Source organism: Haemorhous mexicanus, chromosome 1 (genome assembly GCF_027477595.1).
Source record: "Haemorhous mexicanus isolate bHaeMex1 chromosome 1, bHaeMex1.pri, whole genome shotgun sequence".
Taxonomy (NCBI): domain Eukaryota; kingdom Metazoa; phylum Chordata; class Aves; order Passeriformes; family Fringillidae; genus Haemorhous; species Haemorhous mexicanus.
The window spans coordinates 140564358-140576439 of record NC_082341.1 but is presented as its reverse complement, the minus strand read 5'-3'; the positions used below and the strand labels follow the sequence as shown (position 1 = coordinate 140576439).

At 41.7% G+C, this 12082-nt stretch overlaps 1 protein-coding gene across 1 annotated transcript; it reads right to left on the bottom strand.

Moving 5' to 3' along the window:
• Positions 1–1281: 1281 nt before the first annotated feature.
• TRHR (thyrotropin releasing hormone receptor) lies at positions 1282–10210 on the bottom strand. The gene is made up of 3 exons (XM_059846374.1): positions 9146–10210; positions 2024–2410; positions 1282–1287 (listed from the first exon to the last, which is right to left on the bottom strand). Exons 1-3 carry the CDS (start codon positions 9938–9940, stop codon positions 1282–1284), a joined length of 1188 nt encoding a protein of 395 aa, XP_059702357.1. The 5' UTR covers positions 9941–10210.
• Positions 10211–12082: the final 1872 nt, after the last annotated feature.

The following is a 12082-nucleotide window of genomic DNA, read 5'->3' as shown; positions in this document are numbered from 1 at the left end:
TTTTTAATGTCATGTACAAAAGCTGTGCAAAATGTGCATGACACACAGGAAAACACAGGTACTTTCCTGGCCTTCTGCAGCACAGAAGTGAGAAAATGAACTTCTAGCAAGAACGAGTGCCAGTCTAGAGCAAAGCCAAAGAAAGACAAGATATTTTGTCTGTAGCTACATCAGGGAGATTATGGCCCCAGACTGCTTATCATGGGCCTGGGTAGGAAGAGCAGGGAAGGGGCTCTGCTGACAAGTAAAAAGCCAGGATGACTTTTCCTCTGACAACACTTTATGTCCTAAAGTATTCTAATAGATAAATTTTGAGAAAAAACATTTTGAAAGTGTCCATTTTCTCTGAATTTTCCTCTTTTCCCCAGATAATATCGATATTAAAGCTCTAAAACCTTTCTAGTACTTTTAGGTACAATTGGTATTGAGCCAAGATAAAAGAAGCTGTTAAAAGTCTGTTACATACTCTTCAATATCTGCCAGTTTCCAACAGGATTCAGTAATAGCCAAGACTATTTATAGTTTATAGATGTACCACATTTAACGTGGTACTTCTATAAACTTGATTGCTGCAAAAAATCAGATATTTTAAATGCTTCTTAAAAAGTCAGTTCTTACTGACTTTTTAAATGGTTTGTTCCCTGCTGTAAATTCATTGAATAGTCTTCCTATTTCACACTGCTCAAGGTAAAAATAAACCAAAGAAAGGAAAGATTTTGTGCTTTTTGCCTTTAGACACCTGTTTATTGAAGCGTGCTGTGATGGCTGCAATGAGATTTGCACTGATGTGGGACGAGGGAGTCACTGGCAGGTAATTACTGCTATTAGCAGGAATTTTGGCTGCTCTTGGAAGGTCTCCCAGGTACTGACCAGAGCAGGCACACATTAGAGCAGCTCCTCTCCTCCCCTCTCATCTTCACAGGGAGTATCATCCCCTGCCCCACTCTGTGCCCATGGACACGTCCTGGCAAGCCTTGCTCTTTCTGAGATCACAGACCACTCCTCAGGCAGGTAATGGGAAGAAGGATTTAGGAATTCTCCTGGAGCCAACTCACCTGGCTAAAGTTAGGATGCATTAAGTACTTCATTCAGTTAGCCTCAATAATATACTCTTTTCACTCCCCAAGATGCTGCATTTCCTGTAGGGCACAGGCAAGTATGAAAAGATTTCTGTTAGCTTCTGCAATTCTGTGAGCAGAAATGTCCTGACAATTCATACAGTGGGTGGGAACAGGGCATCCAAAGGTCTCACATGGCTGCACACTCAGAACAAGGTGGGCCTCAGGCCTGAAAATGAGGAGAGAAGAAGCAAACTGAGAAAGAATATTTTACACTCTCACATAATCTGCAAAAACAAATGAAAGCTAAGCCTCTTTGTAGATCATTAATATTTTTAAGATCTAAAGGTATGGGTTCACAAACAGCATTTAGGCAGTATTGTGTAAAAAAAGCATCATGAAAACGGTAACGTGCATCATCAAGGGAAGTGGGTTAAAGGGATGTGCTACTCACTGCAGAATGAAAGTGCTGGTGTGTGGGAGAGCCTCTCCTTAGCACCAGCTGTGTGGTTAACCCCCAGCTGGAGCTGATGGGGAAGGCAGAAGAAAATGCCCCATGGCCCTCCCTGCAGCCAGCCAGAGCATGCCCAGAGAATCACTGAGCTCAGACACCAACATCACCCTCCTGCCTGCACCTGAGGCACCACGCTGAAAACTACTTTCTGATGCTCCACTAGAGCCCACTGCTCCTCAGAAAAGGAGGCTTCACCTGATTGCTTCTCCCCACCCTTCTGCATGCTTCAGACCCTCCAAGTCCCCCCCCGCTTGGCACAAGGCCCTTTGAACACAAAACTTTCCAGAGCTGGGCAGTGTCCCTGCCTGCCATGCCTTGTTTGGTGCATGGCCTGTCACTGGCAGCCCCTCCCAGCCCTCTGCAGTGCTGCCCTGGCTGAAAGCCACCCCAGCACAGCCCCATGCCCAGCAAGCAACCCTCCTGGTTCTAGCAGACACTGAAATGTATTAACTATTACCTTGGATGACAAACAGGTATCACCAATGGACAGTTTTGCAGAGGACAGGTAGGTATTGGTAATATCTTCTAGCTCAGTGCTGAAATGATCAGAATCCTTGATGACATTATAATTTAGGGCCATGCTGTGACTGGCAGGTTTCTTCTCCTGTTTCTGCTGGTAGTTGCACAGTTTCCTGAAGGCTGCTCTGAATTTCTGGGACATGAGATTGTAAATTACAGGATTGATGGCACTATTTAAATAAATACAGATTCTGCAAAATAGCAGGAACCAGTTTTCTTGGAAGGGTCTGGAAAGAAAGGAATTGACAACAACCAGGGTGCGGTAGGGCATCCACAGGAATGCAAAGAGGATCACAACCACGGCCAGCATCTTGGTAACCTGAGGGAACACAGACACAGACACAAGAGGGGCAGAAGGTCAGTACTCCCCTTGGCATGAACACGTGCATTCTTACACCTCCAGGGCCAAACCAGACCTCTGGATAGATCCTTCAGTCGGAATTTCTGATGAATATTTGATTCAGAAAGGTTTGCTACAGTGGGAAGTACAAATACCTTGGCTTCAAATTTTTCCTAGTTTTTGTTAAATTACTCTTTCCAGATGATATCCCAGTAAGCCAACTGTTGTAGACCTTAGACATTTCCACTTCTTATTCTGGAAGAGGGTGTTGATTCAAATGGGAAAAAAAGGACAAAGAGTATTTTTTTCCAAACACATTATATCTCTACCTTTAGACTAGTATAACCTGTAGAGTAATTGGAGTATTTTCAGATGTCTGGTTTAACAGTCAGCCTAAAACATTTTCCCAAAGCCAAAAATAAGGAAAAGAAGAGAACAATTAGATAAATTTATTTTCCTAAAATCCTCAATATTTAATTAGATCTTCATTATTCGATGAAAAGCCAAATAAAGTTTACAGAGCCTGGGAAAAAAGGCTTATCAATCAAACTTGATTTTTATAAGAACTTTATTCTATTACATAATTTTCTTTAGAAAAAAGAAAAGAACAACCTTTGGGAATACTCAGCATAGCTGAAATGAAGTGAATGAGAAATAATAAAAAAAAATTAAATCCACTTTAAAAGTAGTCTTTCTTTTGTAAATAATTTACTTCTGATGTAGACAGTATTCAACAGTCTCTGCATTAAAGAAAGTTTGAAAGGTATCAATAAAGAAAGTAGAAAGCACACAGAAACATATGGGAGGATATGTTGGCACAACCTCATGGAAGTCAGGAGATTATTTGGTTAATTGTGTGAAGTAGGAAGTATTGGCACACATTTTGGTGAGCTACAACTGTTTCTTCTGGTTGTAGATTTATAAGAGTTTCAATAGAAGACAGCTCCATGAAGGTCACTCACACATGCTAGTTTTAGAAGTGGGCTTTAGTTTGAAGTTGTGAGTATCTAATTCTATTGCCTTCTGACTAGATAAGCTCATTATATAGAAACCTGCTATCACATTGCCTAATGAATGTATTTTCTCCTATCTTTCTAGAAAGACACACTTTTAAGCCAATTTGTTTGGTTTGTTATAGTATTATAATAAAGAATGTGATGAAAAACAAAGTTACTCTACAAATTGAGGTATCTTTATCTATTTATTGGTCTTTGAATGTGCATATTCAAAGGCTGCAATTTTATCTTATAGCTCTTCCCTCACCCTTACTTTTTTTTTCTCTACAGCTGTGTTCAGTGGAAGTAAAAGAATAAGACTGAGAAATGCTATCTCCTTTTTTGTCACTTGACTGATATATTTCATTATGAGTTCTGCACGGTTTCTTTCCTAATATTCTGCACACAGTCATTGTAATAGAGCAAAATACAAACGTGAATGTTCCAAGTAACTCAAAGGATGATCTCTCCTTATCTCCACTTCTGATAGGGCCATTCCTGTGAACAAGGTGGCAAGGAGAGAGTTGACCCAGTACGGACCCACTCTGCCTCTCATCCCTCCAGTTTAGCTCCAGTCTGTGCCTCCAAACTGAGCAAATCCGTTCAGTGGAGAACAATCATTCACTCTAGAAAACAATCCACATTTAAAGGAAGAAAGCCACCATTTGTGGAGCCTGGGTGAACAACGGGACAGAGCCAAACCAACAGATGTATTCCATCAGCTCAGGCATTCCGTGCATAACAGCCTACACAGGCATCAGAGTACTTTGCTACCAGAAGCTCAGCAGGGCACTCCATTATGGTACCTACCAGTCATTGGCAATTCACATTTCTTTCAGGAAAAATTGCTCAGACAATCATTTGCAGTGTTGCAGCTATCAGCTTGAGTCTGGACTAGAAGTAAATTATTCTTACTGTCAAAGAGGGGGTAATTCAGAGTCACACATTTAACACTGTTCAGCAGTGAAAAAAGACTGTTACTGCTCAAGTGCCTGTATCCCATACACTGCAAATACATATATATCTATACTATAGATGTATGTTTGTATGTATGGATGTATGTAGTGTGCAAATTATTAGCTGAATTTGTGTATATTGGCGTTTGGATGCACATTTTCCAACACCATAAGCTTCTATTGCTGGAAACAAAGCATTCTGTAGAGCTGGTTTTCATTCTCCTCAGGTCAACAAACCAACTCATGTACTCATATGCCTTCACAGAGTCTGCCTGCAGTGCAGGAGAAGAGGCAGAACCCAAGGGTGGCATCGCTTTGGTGGCATCTCTAGGTGGTTCAATCCATACAGGACAATGAGGAGAATTCACTATAATTTTAAACTATCTGCAGTACATATCCTTGCAAAACTGCCAAAAATAACTAACTTCTCAGAAGGTCTCTATTGCCTGTCAGAAATTCAGTTTCCTGATCCATCTGACCGGCTGTGCTTGTCTCTGAAACACACGATGAGGGCCTGAGTTCAGGTAGTTATTTGCTCCTTGGTAAATCCTCCTTAAGCTGGCTCTGGAGGGGTTCTTCATGCTCAGCTACCTCAGACCATGAACTATGTGCAAAAGGCAGCAGTTCTGAGGTGGTGCTCTGGCAAGGCTTACTTAGTCCCAGCATGGGGGCTGTCACCCCACTGCAGGGTGAGGCACTGCTGGGGTCTTTCTTTCTAGCTGGTCAGAGTGACTCTGAGAAAAGTTTGAAAGTTTCTTTTCCCAGCCCGGTGCTTGAAGAAGGAGTCAGAGCTTTTCATTTTTTCAGTCTCAAAGTTGTTTATTGAATCTTATTTATAAAATTCTTTCTCCCTGTCTAGCCGAGATCCGTTTGGCAGGACAGCCAGAGGCACTCCCCCCTCCTCCAGGGCGGTGTTATCTTTATATACTACAAACTACGTGTACAATATTTACAATTATTTTCCAATACCTACCATCTATATTAGACAGTGAGTTTTTACTTTGGACCAATCTAAAAGTGCCAACATCACCAGACAAGATGGAGGTAGAGAAGAAGAAGAAAGGCTAGACATGCCCAAATCCCTCCATCTTGTCACCAGAAACCCCTATACCAAAAATCCTAAAACCTACATTTACACTCTGTAATTATTTTATTCTTACACTATTGTGGCTTTTAACTCTTTCTATAAAGGTGACAATTTGCTCTGTGGTTCGTAATCGAACCCGCTGGTGTTCTGGGCTGTGTGCCAGGGTCTCCGAGCCCCCTGGCAAGGGTGCCAGGAAACTTCGGACTCCCAGAGGGATGTCCTGAGGTCAGACAAGGCACCATTCAGGACTTCTGACACAAATTCACCTCAATTCGCTTTATAGGTGAACCCATTATCTAAATATCTGACTGAGGCCAAAGCTGCATTCTAATCCACACCAAAAGTCTTTATTGCTGAACAAAAATTGTTTAGAGGAAAGTTTGGTTCTCTTTGTTTAAGTAAAATGCCATATCCTTTTCCAAAACACTTCATATGAAACAGAACTAAGCACATTGGGAAAAGGCTAATTATTTAACATCAGTGGAGTGCTAAGAGGATAAATTTTAAAAGAACATGTTTTTATTACATGTAAGCATACACCAAAGCTCCCTGAAAGCAGCAGCACTACATCCTCAGTTATGAAGGTGAGCATACACTGATTGCCCTTTTCTTATGGATGTGCACTGTATGTCCTATGCTCAGGGTACAAATTATTCCTGGGAGATTGAAAACATGGTAAAAGGACTTTGAGCAATTTCAGCTTAGTCCAAATTTCAAGTGAAGTTTGAATGGTAACAAAAGAGCTTGAGATTGAACATGGTCCTGTCTGCATAAAAACATTCTTCAAGCCCTATGTTTTTATTTCTGATGACATTCTAAAAAATATTTAAAATATATTTTACTAAACAGAGTCCAAATACTTTAATTCTGAATTAGTATCCTCTTTTTCCTTCCTGCTCCAAAAGCTTCCTATTCTAAGGCAGGGTTTTCATCAAACATTTTCACTATCCTGGTACAAACAGTTTAGTACTGCTTCCTTCTCCTTTTGAGTACTAATCTTTCTTACACTGATAGGTAAAACCAATAGTCACTCTAGTGTTTTAAAGCATGTAATAACATCTTTCTTCTTGTGCCTGGTCGTGTTCATTGCAACACACAGAGATTGTATATCTCAGTCCATGATTTCCTAATCAAAAAGAAGTTGTGCAATGAGGAGGAGAATTCAATAAATAGAAGGATTAAAGTCTTGCTATACTAATACCACAAGTGAAACCAAGTGATAAGACTGAGGATTTCATGTAAGCTGTGTAAAACTTACCTTGCGCTGCAAGCTGGGATCAGTGCTTGCTGTGCTGTGAGAGAACGGAGGGATTTCTCTGGTGAGCAGGTCATGACTGCAACACTGTCCAAGAGAGGACTTTCTCTAGAGGCTAATCTACCTGTTACTCCTGGCCATGGATAGCCATGATCACCTTAGATGATTTGATTGGACTAATCAACTAACTTTGTGAGATACACATACTGTTAAGTGAGCTGGATTCCATCTCAAGTTTAAACCAACATGTTTGCTATGTAAGGCTGCATTTATTTTTCTCAGTCACCTTGATATCTGAGGAAAGTAAGAATTCCTTTGGGGAAAGTATGAAACCTACATGCTGAAATGTAATTCAGTATTCATATTATGAATGGAAAAGAAAAAATATCTGTAATCTGTGGTCTGCAGGACCCACACTGAAACAGAGGAAAAGGGTGAGAAGGAAGGAGTGACAAGGGACCAACCTCTGCAACCTGACTGCAGCACTCTCTGGCCCTACATTGCTGGTTGCTGCAGGGAAGGGACGGAGTGTAACTTGTGGCTATTGCAGCAGCAATGAATTGGCAATTTTAATTTTCCCCAAGCTGAGTCTGCCCTGCCCATGACAATAACTGACAGTTTGTTTGCCTGTCCTTGTCTTGGATCATGAAGAATAGGAGCACTTCCCAGTTTCTTCCCCATTCTCAGCTGGAGCCAACCCCCTTATAGAAACATGTATACATTTAATTTCATGGAAATATTCTTGGATAAATATGAGAACTGCTACAGAATTAGGATATTCACACCACATTTGCAGACACTTTTTCTACAGATCACATGCTGGTTATTGTACACTCCTCAATCCCTGTAGTGCAAACACAAGTCCAGGAAGACACACTTTCACATTTCAGCAGGACCCACTGTCAGGCCAGACTGTATTGTCAGCTACACATGTCCTTTTCAGCATGGCAGGAAATTTTTCCTTTTGTGTCTTATTAACTGTTGAGATTATAGACTTTTTTTTAATATGCACTTGTTTTTTCTCTTGTTTTTCTTGTTTTTTACACCACAGCCTATCTTTTGCATGTTACAATGTTATTATACAAAAAATATTATTAATTATGCCCCACTATCCTTGCTTTTCTTCCTGTGTTGTACTATATGCAAATTCTAGCTTTACTTATAAGGAAGCTGCTTTAAGCAGTCAGGTTGCTTAGGCTTTTAGAGAAAGTCTTGCTGTCTTTACAAGACATAAAAGATATCACATTATGATTTTCACTTTTTGGTTTCATGATATAATAGTGTCCATACTCATCAGTGTTCAATGTAAAAGATTTGTCTGATTTTCAAGTGATACTAGCACATGTAATCAAGTATAAAGTGATATTAACTTGAAGAGCAGGTTATCTTCCTCTACTAATTAATGGACAAAGAAAAACAACATTAAACACTTCCTGACTATTGACTATAATTGACAACATAATTAAATTTAACCTAGCCCATGTATTTGTGTTGTGTTTCCAAGCATAGCTGTAGTGGTCTCTGAGGGCTCAGTGCTCTAGAAGGCAGCTCAGTTAACTTTTGAGGGTTTTGCCATCTCTGTGATAAGAGAACATGGTCCCTCTCATAAACAGCAGCAATTGAAGCAAAATAAGAAGAATATAAAGAATAAGAAGAATATCCCCAAAGCCATCTGCAAAAGATGCACCCTGTGTTTCCCATCACTGCACCAGCTGTGCTACCTGCTGCACACCATGTGCTTTACTGCAAACAGCCAGCAATTAATCTGCTAACTATATTCCACTGGTATTATTACACACAGCAGCATACATATTCAATTATATAAAAATAAGTTATTCAAATCTATGCCTCAGTTTTGAACCATCAGTACAAAAAAAACCCAAACTTCTGAGACAGAGAAACAAAGATATTTAGCATTTACAAAGCAATTTATACACAGACTTCCTTGAACATTGTTTTCACAGGAGAGTTGGAGACAGGAAAATTTACATCTTGACTGCATTTGCTGAGTGACATAGTGCCCTAGCTGGGACTCAGCCTGAAGTGTCCCAAACTCCCAGGGTAGTTCCTTCCCTTCAAATCTCAAAAATAAGTCAGGAGTCACTTTGTATATTTGGCAAGGTTACTAACAAGCTGTAATGTAAAGAAATTATAGTTAAAAATGTTTCCATCATATCTGACACTTCCTAATTGCTTCTGACATAGGAAATAAAATGCTGTTTCTTTTTTTGGCCCTTGCAGTATGTAACAATGTACAGGCAAGAAAAAAAGTATTTTTATGTATATGTGTATGTAATTTTAAACTTGACTACTTAAAAAAAAAGAAAGAACATATTTTACCTCTTTCCACAGCTTCAGACAAGTGAGCTTTAAAACAAGATGTTTAGGTTTCAGAAAGCCATTTCAAATAGTTGTTCCTACCTGCCTTCGAGAAGCAATAGTGCTATTGAAACTCCTGTTAGTCATCTTGGAATTCACAGGCTTGCTTTGGTGAGCCACATCATTCCTCCAGGTCTTAGAGTTTTCTTTTGGGTCTGAAGGGATGGGGTTCAGGAACAGTATTCTAGCAATCAGGCCATAGAGCACAGTTGCCAATACCATTGGCACAACATAAAATATACCAAAGTCCATCATGTAGATAGGAGAGTAATAGCTCCTGGAGACCCTGTAGCCACAGGACACAACAGTGGTCTCTTTGTAGGCTACTGTGTTAAGGTCTAGCAAGAAAAACCAGAGCATACAGTATATGGAGGTGAAAGCCCAAACAAAAACAATGATCTTTTTGGCTCTTGAAAAAGTGCACAGGAATTGAGCTTTGATTGGGTGGCAGATGGCTATGTACCTCTCAATGGTGAAGGCAGCGATGGAGAAAGAAGAAGCATTGATTCCCAGGTACTGGAGATAAGTGATGCAGAGGCACCCGACGTAGCCATACACCCAGGATCTGTACAGGCTCTCTGTGATATTGGGCAGTCCTGCAGCCACAAGCACTGTGAGATCTGCCACGGCCAGACTCACCAGATAGCAGTTGGTGGGAGTTCTCATGTGCTTGGTTCTGAGGACCACCAAAACTACCATGACGTTGCCCACGATGCCCAGCCCGCAGATGAGGAGGACCAAGAGGATGGTAACCACTTGGTATTCAGCTGTAATGATCTCCTGGCTTGATAGTGGCAGCCCAGTCTGGTTCTGCTCGTCTCCTGTGCCATTCTCCATCTTCACCAGCCCCGTGCTGCTTCTGCCAAGCACTCGATCTCAGCACCTGCTCTCCATGGTCCCCTGCAAAAGGGTCACTGGAGCAGAGTGTGGGTGAGCCGCAGCCCCAGACCACGTTCTCCATGCACTCACAGTCCCATCCCTGTACCTCCACTTCCTTAAAGCACCTGAACTTTCAGTCTTTGTAAAGTCAGCTATGAGATGGGTTAATCCCTCTAAGGCCCCAGCTCACTTGCACAGGCTAAAGCTGTTTCCTCGCAGCTGGTTTGAGGCATTCATGACAAGCCAGCCCGTGGAGCGGGAGTTCCTGCCGGCAGCGGCCGGGGAAGCGGAGCCCCTGCCCCGCAGCTGCCGCGCACAGCCCGCGCTCAGCCGGCCCAGGCTCCGGCAGCGCCGCTGGCCAGGAGGAGCCTCCGCGCTCCGAGGGTGGAGACAGCGGCAGGAGGCGAAAAGACACGGATTCGTGAAGTTTTTCTGCTTCACGCTGCTCTCTCTCTCTGCTCTCAGACAGCTGTCATGACAGCATCGATCGCATTGACCCACACTGGCAAACAAAGGAGAGCTGACTGGTGACAGAATTGCACTGATTTTTAAAACTCTGACTGCAGCCATGCCATCGTGAATGTAACGGCGATTTACATTTGCCTCCTGCTTTGCAATGAGCTGTAATAGTCTCTTCAGGGCTTTACAGAAACAAATGCATCCCAGGTTTTGAAAATAGCAGGAAAAAATGTAGGGGTCTTTTTTACTTAATAGAAAATTCAGTTCGAAACCTCTATCACGGCAGCTGTCATCACTCCTGAGTCCTTTCAACTCTTCTGAATTGCAGCAGAGCAACAATAAAATAATCGCAACACAAATTGCTTCTTAACGAGATCAGTCATGCAGGCACACGTGTGCATGCATGCAACACACACAGTGTCACTAATCTACCGCTCTTTCCTCAATGTGCATTCTCCTCAGATTGAATAAACTCCTCCACAGTCAGTCAGGTTGTGTCAAACCACAGATAAATCAAAGACTGGTGGAAATAACTGTTTTGAGCAGTGCAGATGAAACCCTCCCAATTCGGTTGCCCAGCTGCACCCAGAGACTGCACTTTGCTGTCTGACTTGCTATCTAAATGCCTTAGTGAGAAAAACAATAGCAAACCCTTCTGTAAGGCTCTGTGAAAGTGCCCTTGTCAGCTCCCAAACACAATCCCTCAGCCCACCCTTTCTCCTCATGCCATTGTGTTTAAAGTTTGAAGAGCAAATTTGTCTTAAAATCCCTTATTTTTCTGCATTTAGGGCAATTGGTTTTACTCTTTGCTCAGGAAACAAAACGTTCAACAAAAATAAAGTGTTGCACAACTGAGGAAAGGCATCTTGGATTTCAAAACAGACTGTGTTTAGCACTGGCACATGTTTGCAAAACTAGGATTTTAAGTAGACTTAAACAACAGGTGGTGACAAAAAGAGAATATCACCTGCATGAGAGCTGAAAATCACACTCAAACAATTCCAGAGGTTTGACACCACTCAGTGAAGTTTTCCAGTAATTTTTTTCCATTTGCCTATGTTGTATCACATACTTTTTACCTGTAGATCCAAGAATACTTAATGAAGTAAAGCAAATATAATTTTGCCTGTTTAATAGATTAAGAAACAGGGGTGAAAAGAATTAGATTGTTTTGCCAGTGGTCTTGCAGTGGCCTGTGGGAAAATGCAGGCTGCTGATTACTTGACCAACAGTATATCAGCAGAAACATATAATCTTTATTGTCCTTCATACCATCTTCAGATCCTGTTATTTTGGACACAGCTGAAAGAGGAAGAAGGTCAGTACTACTCTAATGCCTGGGTGTCATAAAAAAATATTCCTTCTAGCCCCTCTACGCTCCACAGCATTTTGTCCTCCAAAATGGACAGATTTCCCCTTAGGACTCCATGCTTTTAAAGCTGTGTGACCATAGTGGGGGTAGCCCCTGATGTTCAAGCCCACAGCATAAAACACACCACGAGGGAGCCCAGGACTGAGAGATCACAGAGTCAGTGTCAGCACTCAGGGACCCAGCAGGGCACTGAATCCAAGACTCAAACCAGGAAACTCAGTGAGATGGCTCTGTGGATAAACTCCTCAATCCTCAGGGACCTCAGCTGA